Source organism: Tenrec ecaudatus, chromosome 1 (genome assembly GCF_050624435.1).
Source record: "Tenrec ecaudatus isolate mTenEca1 chromosome 1, mTenEca1.hap1, whole genome shotgun sequence".
NCBI classification, from domain to species: domain Eukaryota; kingdom Metazoa; phylum Chordata; class Mammalia; order Afrosoricida; family Tenrecidae; genus Tenrec; species Tenrec ecaudatus.
This window is the reverse complement of record NC_134530.1, coordinates 30,521,555-30,536,277: the sequence shown is the minus strand read 5'-3', so window position 1 is coordinate 30,536,277 and position 14,723 is coordinate 30,521,555. Positions and strand designations below refer to the sequence as shown.

At 47.3% G+C, this 14,723-nt stretch overlaps 1 protein-coding gene across 1 annotated transcript in view; it reads left to right on the top strand.

The window, feature by feature from the left end:
* The first annotated feature begins 1,072 nt into the window (after nt 1-1,072).
* The window catches only part of DNAJC11 (DnaJ heat shock protein family (Hsp40) member C11), a 60,793-nt gene continuing 47,142 nt past the window's right edge, over nt 1,073-14,723 (top strand). Inside the window, exon 1 of the mRNA XM_075550575.1 lies at nt 1,073-1,181. Within this exon, the coding sequence (XP_075406690.1) occupies nt 1,110-1,181 (72 nt within the window). The 5' untranslated portion in view covers nt 1,073-1,109. The remainder of the gene's footprint in view (nt 1,182-14,723) is intronic.

Sequence of the window (14,723 nt, the reverse complement as noted above, 5' to 3'; positions counted from 1 at the left end):
AACCAAGACACCTTTAATAATACACCAAACAGGCACCTGGTTAAAATCAATTAGGCTCCACCACTACAAGAAAAGGTAGGAATGCACAGAAAGATGTGGCTACAGGAACTATAGATTTATACACTGATCATAGGTCGATTAGAAACCAAACGGGAACAGTGCGTCATGTAAACAGCAGAAAAAATGGATCAAAACCCACTGCCACGAAGTTGATTCCAACTCGTAGTGAGCCTGTATGACGTACAGCTGTCCCTTTGGGTTTCCAAGAGGTAACCGGCTACTGGAGCAGGCAGCCTCATCGGTCTCCCTTGGAGAAGCTGCTGGATCTGAACCATTGACCTTATGGTTAACAACCCAACACTTAACTCACTGCGCCACCAGGCGCCTGGGGAAAAACTGATGTAAAAAAGCACAGCCACTGAGTGGACTCCGACTCACGGCAACCCTATAGGGCAAGGTAGACTTGTTCCTGGGGGTTCTGGGGGCTGTAACTGTACCTGGCAGGGGACAACCTCATCTTTCTCCCAGGAGCAGCTGACCTTGCGGTTAGCAGCTTCACTCGTCCTAACCCACTACGCCAGCGGGGTTCCGGCGGCGTAAGAGCAAAACCCCTTATATGGTTTTCTTTCCAAAGACAAGTGGACAATTGCGACCACGAAGTGTCTTCGGCCGGATGGGTTCGCCCCGCGCGCCCTCCACCCGGCCGCCCAGGATGTCTCTGTCTAGCGCTTCCAGCTCCAGCCCGGATCCCTGCGGCTGGAAGAGGGGGGGTGCGGGGGAGGGTAGGCGGTGCTCAACGAGTCACAGCTTCCCAGGTCTGAGTTTCCTTTTCTGGTCGAGGAGAAACCCTAAGACGGCGTGGATGGATTGTCAGGTCCCTGGGTGCGCGACCACGCGGGCCGGGCTGCTGCACGTGGAGGGTCCCGGGCTGCACCGGGACTCGGAGCCCAGGCGCGCTCCGCGAGCGCGAGCGCGGCGGCACCGGCGCGACTCCGAGACGCCAGGGGGCGCTGTGGCGCAGCCGGCCCGGTCCGCGTGGTGGGGCCCGCGAATCGCTGGCCCCTCTTGAGCACAGCCTTGCCGGTTTGCCAGGGTGAAAGGTTGCGAAGATGGCGACGGCCTTGAGCGAGGAGGAGCTGGACAATGAAGACTATTACTCACTACTGAACGTGCGCAGGGAGGTGAGACGTGCGGAGGGTCGCCGTCACAGCGGAGGCTCGGCCCGGTCCTTCGGAAGGGGGCCCGGCCAGGGCGATCGCCCCGCCCCCTCCTTGGGCGCCAGGACACGGCGGGGAGGCCGCGTGACCCCGCCCGACGTGCGCGACCGCTGGCCTACCGAGCGGTCCCCACCGCCCCGGCTTTGGTCGTGGGCTAGGCTGAGCTGGCCCCGGCCCCTTTTCTCTGTGGCCGATCGCCGCGTGTGCTGTGTCCAGGCGAGGCCGGAGCCCTCGCACCTGCAGAAGGGAACACTGCCCCCGAGATGTTGGCTACTAGAGTGGGGGGGTCCCAGGCCCCCGACACCTGTACTGCTCATGGTTCACATTCCCGCGCCGGCTGTGAGGCTTTGGCCTCCGGCCAGTAGGCTGCCAAATTGAGTCCCAAGCACCAAGGTCAAGGCCAACAGGGAACTCTCCCAGGGGTCTAACAGGACTTCGAATTTGTCACAGGGTCAGGCTGCTTCTGCTGGGAGGCTCAGGTTCAGAGACCCGAATCCTATACTCACCTTCCCATTCCACACCCCGACTCCAGCGGCTGTCCTGAAGGAGGAGCTTCCAGGCAGGCTGCCTTCCACACGGAAGCCACAAGTTAGGGAGAAGCCCCTGCCTAGGAAAGAAGTGTCCTAGAATGGCCTCAGTATACGCTTGCATTTCCACACGCCCAGGGCTTACACTCTGCTTAGTGAAAGATAATACGAGAGAGCCTCACACCTGTCTGGCACAAAGCAGGGGCCCACTCCTTTTCTTTTCAGGATAGATCGGCATGAAAGACAAGGTTTCCAAGGTCAGGCCATGAGGTGAATCCCTTATCTCTAAGCCGCTGGGCCCGCTGGTTCCAGCCCTGCTATCAAACCTGTATGTATTCCATCTCTCTGGTGGATATCTGACTGCCCTGGGCAAAACTGTTCTGAGACAAACAATAGTCTGTAGTTTGTGAATGCTTAACTGGCTGAAACACGTTCTGTAGACATAGCCCACAAATTGAATTTGAGATAAAAATCCCTCCAAGCATGACCCCAAGTCACACTGCTAGAAAGAGCAAGACCAGGCAAACTGACTTTGGAACCCAGCTCCTGACCTTTGTGTTAAACCTTTGCTGACCGAAAGTCCTCAGACTACAAAGCTACAGGTCTAGTACCGTGGGTTTGAGCATCCCACCGGAGAAATGCTCGCATGTATTAGTCACTCTTTCCTGAAAACTGTCCAATGAAATATTTTGGAGAATTACAGATTCTTGTTAGATGCTTGAGGGTACTTGTTCTCCATTTGTAATTAGTCACCGGTGTACCTTTGGATAAAGAGCCCTGGTCACACAGTAGTTATTGAACTTGCCTGCCAACCTAAAGGTTGGCGGTTGAAACCCAGCAACCTCTCCATGACAGAAAGAAGTGGCAGTCTGATAGTCTTGGAAGCCCTCTGGAACAGCTGTCTTGTCATACAGAGTTGCTGAGTCAGAATTACAGAAGGGCAACAGGTTTGGTTTCTGGATAAAGCATTTGTATTTACATTGTATGTAACTGAGTAGCCATTTACTGGTCTAAGGATGGTGGCACCTTGGTTAACTTGGCTGTAAACCGAGAGGCCACTGGTTCTAAACCCCCCTACCCCCAGTTGTTTATAAAACCCTAGGGGCCAGTTCAACACTGTCCTATGGAGTCACTGTGAGTTAGAATGTACTTGATGGCAGTGGTGAGTTTACTGTTTTTTTTGGCCTACTGAACCTTAGGTAGCGGTAGGCAGTCCCAAAGATGATACAGTAACAGGCTTAGTTAGAGTCTCAGGTTAACATTTGTCAAAGACATACTTTGAAACTCCTGGGATTTTTAGGTCTTTCATTGTTATTGGATTGATGGATGAGAGCCAAAGAAAGTGGAAGACACCTCCAATATTTAGGGCTAGAGACGAAAGCCCTGTATGAAATGTGTCCCCTGGCCAAAACCACTTCGTGTGGCCTTGGTCAACAAGCTTGGTATAAAATGTGGCCATCATGTGCGATGTCCTGGTTTTCTCACCAGATTCCACTACAAGAGAACTGCTGAAGGTGATGTCCAAAGTGGATATTTGTGTGTGTGTGCGTGTGTGTGTGTGTGTTGGGTGACATCTGAAGTTGAAATTGCATGACTCAGTTGGGAAGAAGTAGAAGTTATCATCATTCTTACTTACATGTGTGATTAGAAGAAAATAATAGCACGTGTTTACATGTCTCCTGCGGGTTCTAGTTATGTTTTTTGACTATAACTAATAAGGAGCTCCTCTTCCACTGTCAAAGCATCTTCAAAGTTCTTCATGTTTAGTAGAGTTCAGAGACTGTCTTTCTTAGAAATCTCAACCGGAAACAACCTGAGAAACAAAACCAAGGAAATCTTTTGTAAAATACTTCCAGCAATTAGGAAAATATAAAACATATAAAAATCCAGATATTTTCTCTTGCTAAATTTTAAACTTCAAATTTTCCTCTAAAGTTTGTACCCCAGGGAGTGAAGCAGGTCACTAGACAAGACCACCAGATTCAGCAGTAAACAAGACTCCTGATCTTTGATGTCTCCCTTGCCTTTGCCCTCTCATTTCCTGTGTCCAGAGTGTATCCATCACCTACCAGCCTGCTTCACACTGGGAGGAGGTGTGTGGGGGGAGGCAGGTGTAATTTATCACTAAATGGGCACACTAAAGCCAGAATGGCATCTCTGGTGTAGTTTTGTCAGCTTCCTCAAATCTAACTGTTCTGAGAGTCCCCAGTTGATTTTTTTAATTTTTCTTTGAAGAAAGGGTTCCTCAAGAATAAGACAGGATGGGATTTTTCCCTTTGATCATGATACTTTTTAATGGAAAATTTGATTGACACAGTTGAACCCTAATTTGCTCCTAAGTAACTTGATTTCCTATTTTTATCAATCTAGCAAAAGTATCACTTGTACAGCATGCCTGGATGTAGTATTGAACCTGTTTTAAGATCACTAATCCCAATCAATTGTGTTTCAAAGAAGCCCACTTCCTTTTCAAGTTTTAAACACTTTGGGGGGGAAACGCAGTTGTTAAGTGAAAAATAGAGCTGTTAGGTAAGAAAGTTATTTTCTCTTAACCCACTTTAGAGGTCAGTGTTCTGGAATCTGCGTCTTCAACAACCGTGACACCCAGAGTGCAAAATGACCGCCTGCCATACACATTCCCCGTAGTCCCTGCCTTTCCCTCCTTTCCTGCCACTTCTTCCTGGGCCTGAACTCATCGGCTGTGGTGTACTGGAACGAGATGGTGGATGGGCGCCCTGCTAGACACCTAGTCCCTCTCCTAGAGAATAAGGGCGGCGTGGATCCTGCATACTAACCCAAAACTCTTGCGCCGCTTAGTTGCAAACGACCGTGCCTGACTCAAAAATGGCAGCTGTCCGCTCTGCTTTGAATGTCTGTCATTCTGGCAATAACTCGGTCTCCCACAGAAGGCTCCTGAAATGGTTCGCTACGCCCCTTCTGAGGTAGCCATTCCAGGGAACTCTGAACCCTTAATTTCTCCTGCCCCAGTTATCATTCCCGTTCACCCGCGTTTGGTAAACTTGGGTCTGCTCTGATTTTTCTGAGTTGGCCATGACGGAGCTGGTTTAAATCCACTTGCAGTCTCACCTTCCTGGCACAGGGTATTTTGTCTTCCCACAGTTTGGTTGTCTAGCGTCCCCTGGCTGCAGGGAGTAGGGAGACTAGTGAGTATGAGTTGCAGATGGGAAAGAAAGAGAAGTGGAGACATGTCCCTTGACCATTGTGAGGCTCAACCGGCCACAGTTACCAACAGGGGAGGAGGCAGCAGGCCCTCAAGCAGCAATCTGTGGAAACTGAGTTCGAAGGTGGTAGACTGAGGCAGATTCTCACCGAGGGTCCCTGGGTGATACAAATGATTAACATACTCCGCTGCCATTCAAAGGTTGGAGACTTGAGATCACCCAGAGGCCTGTGGCAAAGGGCCTGGTGATCAGCTTCTTAACAATCAGCCAAGTTCTACTCTTGACACACTGGGAGTTGCCGAGAGTTGGCAGCTGGTAACTGTTGACTCACTCACTGCTTAGCTAACCTCCTTGGGGGCAATTCATTGAGTCTTAATAAGGGATCTAAAGATTGGTCTGAGAAAGTCCTTTCCTTCTAGAAGTTTCCCGTCTACTACACTGTGCTCGTGGTTTGACATTCATAACATGGTTGAAATGTATCCACTGGGTGTGTGTCCAAAATGTAACCTACCCATACCTTAAGGCGACTAGGAAGGGGAGAGAGGGAAAAGCAGGAGCTCTAGCCCATGCTGCCACTGGCCTTTCCTGCAGCAAGTTTGGCTTCTTCCGGCCTCTGCTTACTTACGGGTCCGTTACATGGGGCTGCTCGGTCACGGAGGGTAAAAGGAGGCAACATCCCACAGGGGAAGGACTTATGGCTTTGCAGCCGGATCGCCCTCCATTCAAATCCCAGTCTCTCTCTTCTGGGAGAGGGCTCCAGGCGACTTTTAAAATTTAATCTTTTTGAAAAAAAAATGTAATCTTTTTTGATTGGTGTTTCCTTGGATCCAAAGTGCAGGCAACAAGTAATAATGTATCAAGCACTTCTGTGAGCCAGGATGACGTGTATCCTGGAACTGAGTCTGGTGAGGGTGTTGCTAGAGTGCCAGGAGGAAGTAGGACTTCAGTTAAAACTACACCGATTATTGTTTCTTGGATTTTGATAATTCTTGGGCGCTGGTAAGTCGGCTTTGGTGCACATCAACCGCATGTGACGGGGCAGAACTGCTTTACTGGGCTGTCACCCTTCTGGAAGCACATGACCAGCGCTTTATCCCGCAGAGCCACTGCGTGGGTTTGAACCCCCGACCTAAGAGTTAGCAGCCAAGTGCTGAAGCATTGCACTTTTTAAAAGATCTCTGCACATAGAACGTCTTAAAGCATGAGGATTTATGCTAAGTATTAGGCTATAAATTCCTAAAGCTGTCTTTACTTTTTTCAGCTCAAAATGCTGAACTTTTTTCTTCTCAGAACTGTTTCTGTGTGGTCCTGACTTGGGTTGGGGAATGAGGGACTCTCAGAAACTGGGTCCAAGCATGGAAGTAGGGTCCAAAGCCAGGGGATAATCCCAGATGACAGTGGCTGGGGGAAAGGCAATGGGGTGCCCAGTGATGCCTGTAGAGAGCCACCGCCTCCGAAGGGGCCTGGGCACAGCAGAGCGTCTCCGGCCAGTGCTGCGGCAAGGCGGGAGCAGGACAGGGCATTAGGATCCAGCAAGGTTGCTGATGGGCTTTGCTGCGAGTGGAGCAGAAATGTGGGGGCTAGTTTCAGTACCACCTCCTAATGTAATTAGCCAGCCCCGTGAGGTTAAATGTAAGAATGCGTTTCTTTAATGAACCATAAGCCAGTTATTACCTTTCTGCTCTGGGCATTTCAAAGGATTGCTTCTTTAAATTTTAATGCTCTAGTTCTACATTACCTGTCAAAATACTGCTCTGTGTGTGTGTGTATGTGTGTGTGTTCTTAAAAAGATTCTGTTGAAAGCTTTAGTATTTGCTGTGAGTTCAATAATAAAACAACAAAGAAGAAAATATGGACCAGGCAAGCAGTGTGTTTTGCTTGGCTGTGGAATTTTTGTGTTTACTTTAAGTCACCTTTGATTCTACTTAGGTGTTTTATTCATGCCCTATGCTAACCGCAAGGTCAGCAGTTCAAAACCACTAGCCACTCCTTGGGAGAAAGAGGAGGCTTTCTACTCCTGCAGATATTTATGGTTTCAGAAACCTACAGAGACAGGTGTATTCAGCCCTACAATCAGATCACTATGAGTCAGGGTTGCTATGAATTAGAATCGACTTAGATGGCAGTGAGTTTGGTTTTTGTTTTTTTCCGTTTGCTTTGTTCAAGAAAGAACTTAAGGCTACTGACAGGTGAATTACAAGAGCATACATTTTTTGTAAAGGCACAAACATTTCCACAAAGACCATTGGGAATACCGCCCCTCACTCACCATTCTTTTTTTTTTTTTTAATCATTTTATTGGGGGCTCTTACAGCTCATAACATGTCATACATCAGTTGTTTCATGCATATTTGTACATACATTTCCATCATCATTTTTTCTTTTTACATTTTATTAGGGGCTCATACAACTCTTATCACAATCCATACATATACATACATCAATTGTATAAAGCACATCCGTACATTCTTTGCCCTAATCACTCTCAAAGCATTTGCTCTCCACTTAAGCCCTTTGCATCATCAGGTCCTCTTTTTTTTTTTCCTTAAGGCACCCCATTGTTAGCTCCCAGTCCCATGAAGACCTCTGAACTTGAGGCAGGGCCTGATTGCTGGCTGCCCGTTTGGCCCTTAGGCATACTGTGGGTGCACCCTTGTTTGCAGGAGTCAGAGGATTCCTTAGTGCCTTAGCAGTAAACATGCCAAGCCAGTAGAGAAAACGAGAGAATCTGTGTGAGTGAGTAGGAGCGGAACGGACAGATGGATATTGATGAGAGGAAGTAGAAGGTCAAGCTTTTAGGGAAAAATAAGCCAAACCCTTATGGGAAGATAGGAACTGAACCATCAGTTTGGACATAGAAAGGAACCTAGAGCTTGTGTCCCAGAGCCCCTGACCTTTGTGTTTCCTGTGGCATATCAGGGGCACCAAATGATCCTGTGGGCCTGATAGGGAAGGGCAATGAACACAACACTGTCCTACAGAGTAGGGCAGTATTTCCTAAGCCCTTGGAACGACCTTTGATCGGTCTTCAGAATTTGTTTCCTTTGATCCAGTTTGTTGTTACCAGCTATGTGAAGTGAAGGGCCTGCCCCCCTCCCCTTCCTCCTTAACCTTTTCTGTACAGGTGCCTGTCTTTTCTTCTGCCTCCTCCCCTCATCCCATTAATGTGTAAGATTCTTTCCTTACTGATTGTCTAATCCTTTTTTGGATTTACGTTGTCACATCAAATTAAGACTAATGGGTCTGTTCATTTTGTGGGGGTTTTTCTTTGATGGTACTCACGTTTCAAAGGTTATTCCTAGTTGTGAAAATTTCAAATTGATCCAGCTCCTGCTTTTTTTGTATTTTTAATTCATTCATGATTTGATTGTTTTTCCCCCTAAGCTTTTATCTTTCTAAAGTGAAGAGTCTTAAAATGGCTGGAGGAGGCAGATTTCCAAAATCATTACAACTGTGGGTGCATGTGAGCCCTCTACACCTATTCCACACGGATGCGGTGGCCTCAGGTGTTCTTGAAGGAGGACACTCACCCACATGAAGCCTGCAGGGAGCACGTGTCAGTCCTTACTTGCAATAGCCAAAAATGGTGACTGAACTTCCAAAACAGTGGCTTCAGGGCCCTAGCCTCTGGAGTCAGGTTTGAGTTGGATTTTCTAGACACATGACCTGGGACAGAGTAGGTAACCGACCTGAGCCTGTAGAAAGCCCAGGCAGTGGCTTTACATGATACCCATTGCCATCTTGCTGTGCTTGCTTAGTGATCTGTATAAACACTCGTTTTCACCACATCAGAGAATCCGCTGCTTCTACCAAATCTGGCTCGCATCTGGCCTCTCACGACCGCATAGCACACCTTCTGAAAGAAACAAAGCCTCTTTTCAAACTTAGAGCCCCTGACAAGGAGCGCGTCCCTAGTTAACAAGGTTTGCAAGCAGAAGCCCATGCTTGCTGGACTCATTGGTAGTCTCACCTGACATACCAGTGCCCCTGTGACGAGGCTGTTATAAGAGCTACGAAAGAATGCATGTGAAGTGCTTAGCTTTTGTTGGGTCAGTACCGTTGAGTGGTTCCCTGTTCACAGCAACGCTGGGTCCAACAGAATGAAGTGTTGCCTGCCCTGCACCGTCCTCCCAGCCTTTGCTGTGTTTGAGCTCATTGTCAGTCCACCGTGTTGAAAGTCTTGATGTCCCTTTCTAGGGACTCGTCTCTCCTGTGTCAAAGCAATTATGAGTGCCCTTTGTGCAGAAAGTTGTAGATGACCATGCAAGTCAGAAATGCCCTTGCAGAGGCCCCGTGTAGATTACGCCTTCCCTGAATTCCTTCTGAGGAGCCCTGGTGGCATAGTGGTTGCTTACTAGAAGGATGAGGCTTTCTCCTCCCTAAAAAGTATAGTCTCAAAAAAAAAGTTACAGCCATGAGAAAGGCAGACTGCCTTAGGGACTTGGCTGCATGTGCCCTTGATGGAGACCACTGTGCTGAGGGTAACTTGGTCTCTTGAGTCATGCCCTATCAGTCTTGCGCTGACTGCCTTCCTCACAAGGTCCTGGACCAATCTTATAAGCTTTTCTGTCTAACCAAAACAAAACACTGAAAGAGGAGGCTTTCTACCCCCGTAAAGGATTAAGAGTCGCCACAGAGGCAGATCTACTCTGTCCCGTAATGTCCGGTAGCTGTGAATAGGAATTGTATCAGTGAGAGTAAGTTTGGTTTACGATTTTAGATATATAGTAAATATCTAATTCCTCTCTTATAGGTAAACCAAATTTTAACTTGAGGCAGGCTTCCCAAGTGTCTAGCCAGCTTTGGGGTCTGGTGACCATTCCAGGGAAACTCCTTAATCTTAGACAAGTGATTGAGTCCTTTTGGTCCTCAGTCTTTCTGTCTGTAAAATGGAAATTCTAATACAAACCTCAAGAAGTATCTTGTTAGCCATACATGTATACAGCACTGACCTTGAAATTCCTCGTGACTTCTGTGATGCGGAGCCCTTAGCTGTCCTCCTTTGTCACCATCTGATTTTCCCTAGATGATCCTCCCCCAAGGTTCAGTCCTGCATCCAACTGCCTTTGGGACATTACGCCAAGGTCTTCAATCCATCTTCCTCCCAAGCCTCCCTTCCCTCCAGCCCCTGAAACCACCAACCACTCCACACAGGGAGAAGGAGGAGCTTTCTACTCCTGCAAAGAGTTACCATCTCCTAAACCCACTGGGCAGTTCTACCTGGTCCTATAGGGCAGGAGTGTCAAACTGGCCGCCCCCGAGGTAATTTTTTGTGGCCCATGATACTCTGAAGTAAAATGTAACAAAGGAATTGTGTGTATGATATGGACTCAATCTCCCCTCAGCTCTATTTCTTCATAACAACATTTTTTCTATTTTCATTTTATTTCAGAGCATCGTGGCCCACAAAAAATTACCTCAGGGGCCGCATGCAGCCGGCGGGCCTCCAGTTTGACACCCCTGCTCTAGGGTCACATGAGTTGGGATCGCCTGGGTGGTAGTGGGTTTCTTTGGTGTGGGCAGTACTGCGAGCAGGCTTGGCACTCAGTAGCTTCACTGTGTTGAAAGGAGGTCTGGATTGATGCTTGTGTGTCGAGAGGTGTGCTCCCTGTATCCAGGGCCTTCACTTCCTGTAACACCAGCGTTCTTGAGCAACCCCCTGCAGTCTAGAAATAGTCTAGAGGACCTTCCTACTGCAAGGAATAGCCATGATCCGTTTGGTTAAAAAAACGAATCACTTAAGGAACTAGCTTGAGGTAGATGCGCGAGAGCACGTTCAGGCCCATGCCTTCCTGGTTGGGCTCCAGAGCCTGCGGAGCCCCGTCCAAGGGCTGGAGCACGAGCGCTTCCCTCGCCGGCCTCCTCCTTGTTCCACTTGGCAGATGTTGATTCGCTTCCTCCGTTGCGCTACTGCTTTGGGGAAAGGTTGCCTGTTTTTCATCTTTTGCACTAGCACCAGTCCTGTTTGTGAAAGTGAATCAGATGGAGTTGAGGTGTTTTTGTAGTTTGGGTTTGGTCTTTGTTTTACTTTTGTTAGTTCAATAGAGCCCTGGTAGCTGAGTGATTATGCGTTTGGCTGCTAACTACAAGGTCAGCAGTTTGAAACCACCAGGCACTGCAAGGGAGGACAAGGGGACTTTCTACTCCCATAAACACTCATGGGGGGAGCTTACTCTGTTCTGTAGGGTCGCTGTGAGTCAGCCAAGACTCAATTCAATGGCAATGAGGTTTTTGTTTTCATATAGGTTAAACCATTTGCTATCACTTCCATCCTGACTGACACACACACGTGTGTCAGAGTCGTCACAGGTCCCACGGGGTCTTAAGTGACTGGTTTCTCGGCAGTAGATGCCTATGAAAGCGCTGCTAGGTAGTTTTGAACTGCCAACCTTTCTGTTAGCAGCTGAGCACATGGACCCTTTGTGCCACCAGGAGCTCCACATGTCTCTTGAAATCCTGTTCTGCGGGAAACGTTCCTTCCAAAGATGAGTCCAACGGAGGAGCCACGAGTGCTTAAGCGTCCTGTCTCTGTGTGTGTGTGTGTGTGTGTGTGTGTGTGTGTGTGTGTGTGTGAGAGAGAGAGAGAGAGAGAGAGAGTCCTGTCTGTGTGTGTGTGTGGTATGTCAAGGTCCACTGGTGGCCTTGAAGACTTTTGGCAGAGGGGTCCCACGTACAAATGACAAAAATGCAGGATGTGCTAAGCAGGCAAAATGACATCACAATATAGGAGGGCTGTGTGTTCTGAGTGGGATCTCATTGTATGAAGCTTCGGGCAGCATCCATGGAGGCTTTGCAGAATTAATGGGGGCATTTTTACCAAGCCCAACTCAATAGTTGCTTTTAGCTCCTAGTGAGTGAGTGGTTCGGTGTTGTAGTGTAATCAGTGTCTACTAAATGACACCAAATACGATGAAACATCCTTTCTCCCCAGGAAGCAGCTCTTACTCAGCACAAAGCAGCCTTGCCGTCTTGCTGTTAATTAGCTCTGGAATCGGCTTTTTCCTTTCAATTGTATGAGTACCGAGTATCATAAAAAATTACCGGTTTTTATTAGCTGATGTGGTTTATTTCAATCAGATTATTGTGGAACATATGGACAGTAATGAATCTTCAATTGTGGTAATTAGGCAACTTCCCAACATCCGGTAGAATAGAGCTTGTGGGGACTTAGTTGCTGAAACCCAGTACTGTCGACAAAGCCTGCGAGTTTGAGGTTGAAATTACAGGCTTCAGCAGCAAAAACCCTGGTGGCTTTACTGTTCCTAAAATGAATGTAACTATGAGGTATTATTAAGTTGTTACTTGCACGCTCTATTAAGTCTTTTAAGTATTGAATTAAATATCATCGCCGTGGTAGCTGTACGGCAAACATGATTAACTCTTTGCTTGCCTGGTGTGTGGCAGGGTTCACTCCCTGGTCCTCTTGCAGGTATTTCAGCCTGTGGGCTGTGAGTAACAGTGAGGTGGGTCACCTCCAGGCTAAAGCACTTCAAAGTCACCGCGGGGGCGGGGGGGGGGGTATTGTCTCATGCCCCTCCCCACTTGCTCTTCCAAGGATGCCACTTTGAAGACTAAGGCGCACCCATAGTGATAGTAAGACATCTTCCCATAATTAACAATGGTGAGATTTCAGAGGAAAAGGACCAATCAAGGATCTAGCACAAAGGATGAGGGTCGTGGGGTCCATACTAAGGGAAATCACAGGATAAAGAGAAAACCCGAGGAGCAATCTCAGGTCATGAAGCTTTGGGGCTCACAAGAGGCTGGCCACTTCACTGACTGACAGTCTGGTAAGCCAGAGGTAATGAAGCATGACCCAAGGAACAGTGGTTTCCTGCCCAGAATTGTCTACTCAGCCAACTATTTACCAAAGATAATAAAAATATTTTGAAATATTCAAAGATCAATTCCCCCCCCCCCCCCCCGCCCTCTCAGCCACAAAGTAAACTACTGGAGGTTGAGCTTCACACTAAGAAAAAGAACCTAGAGGGGAGAACAGGAGGCAAAAGAGGAGGAGGAAGGTGGGGGGGGGGGGGAGAAAAAGAACCAAGAGAAAGACAGGCTGTAGAAAAGAGGACCTCCAATCTAGGTGAGAGACAAAGGGATTCCCCGCAAGGCGCTACCAACAAATCCAGGTGTAGGCTTTGCCTTGAGGTTAACATACCGAGGCTCTAGGGAGACATAGAATAGGTAGACTACTTGGGTTGGGCCTGTCAGAGGGTCGTTAGAAGTCTGATGAGGAAGTAAGAATGGCACTCGACTAGATACACAGAACCCCAAAGCAAACAGAAACACCGAAGCAGCTACTCCAGGAAAGATCAAACGTTGTTTAAGGAAAGAAGTGTGGCTATAGGATTCCATTGTACTTGTGTAGTGACTTAACCGAAATGTGTTGTGGGAACATCAAGGGAGAAGAGAAACAGGAGAAAGTGGACGAGAACTAAATTTCCACAATGAAAAGATAACGTTCTAAGTTAAGATTCATTTACAGACTAAGAATAGCAGCAGAAGCATAGAGTCTTCAAGTGAGTTTCAAAGAGCCCATGGGAAAATTCTACTTTTATTCCACTTTTCTACAAACTTTTCAAAGCCCCCTTGTAAGGTTAGGATCATTAACTAATAAACACTTTCTGAGGAGAGTTCACTAAACTAAACTGGAAGCTTAAAATATTATATGTCCTTTAATCATTTTGGAAAATTATTTTCAAACACGTAATCTTGGGTATGTGCACCATCTGACTCTAGACCTCTTTCCTGTAGCCTTTCGAAAATTTGTTAATAGATTGTTATATAAATATGGTCACATTTGGGGATGCTGGTCAACCATTTTCACACATAGGGATAAAAAGATTTTTAAGTGGAAAACTCGGATTACGAAATTCGCTTATGCTTTGAAGGCATTATTGGACATGAAATAAGCAACACAAAAGTATATATGTTGTTGTATGGTTCGAGGAGGCCTCAAGAACAAGCAAATGTGTGAAGACAAGTACAAGTGGAATAAATGTTTCCGGGATGGGTGTGGAACTTCTGTTAGGGTCAGGGCTTATGCGGGTGTGGATATACTTGACATCATCAAATGTACCACCAAAATTGCTTAAAAGGACAACTTTTAGGTGAGCTTTACCACATTTGAAATACATAGATAAAAAGCAAAGCATGAGTGAACTAATTCACGCCGGCAGTTGAAGTCCTCCCATCCAGCGTCAGTTCAGAGATACAGGACACGTGCAGAGTAACGAGAAAAGTTCAAGTCTAGAGAGAAGTCGGTGGTCTGTTTTAGTCAGGAAACTAGCAACGAGACTTCAGCAAATGGATCAGCAAATACAGGTGTCAACGATTGGAGAGTTTTAACAGAAGAATTAAACTTCTATTTGTAAATCTATCTTACCTATTGTGTTTTCCATTTTACCCATGTATGTTTTTTCAAAGAAGCAGCAAGAGTTTCAAAGGTAATTTGATCCAGGAAAAACCTGACCCTTTACTCATTTCCTCAAACTGCTTTAAGCAGAAAGAGCCAAGCGCATGTGTCTCTTTATGCTGATGGCAGCATTTCTGAAAATAAAGTTTATTTTTGCTCCACAGCCTCACCGACACTGGGTATTCTCAGTCTTTGTAATTTTAGCCACTCTATAGGCGGGTGGTGGTATTTCGGGGTGTTTCAAAGGAGCCCTGGTGGTACAGTTAAAGGACTAGGCTGGGGGAGGCCCACGAGTCCAGCCCAGCCTGCGCCTCCGCAGGAGAAAAGACCTGTCAACGACCCTCCCCCACCTCGAAATGACAGCCTCGGAGCCCCC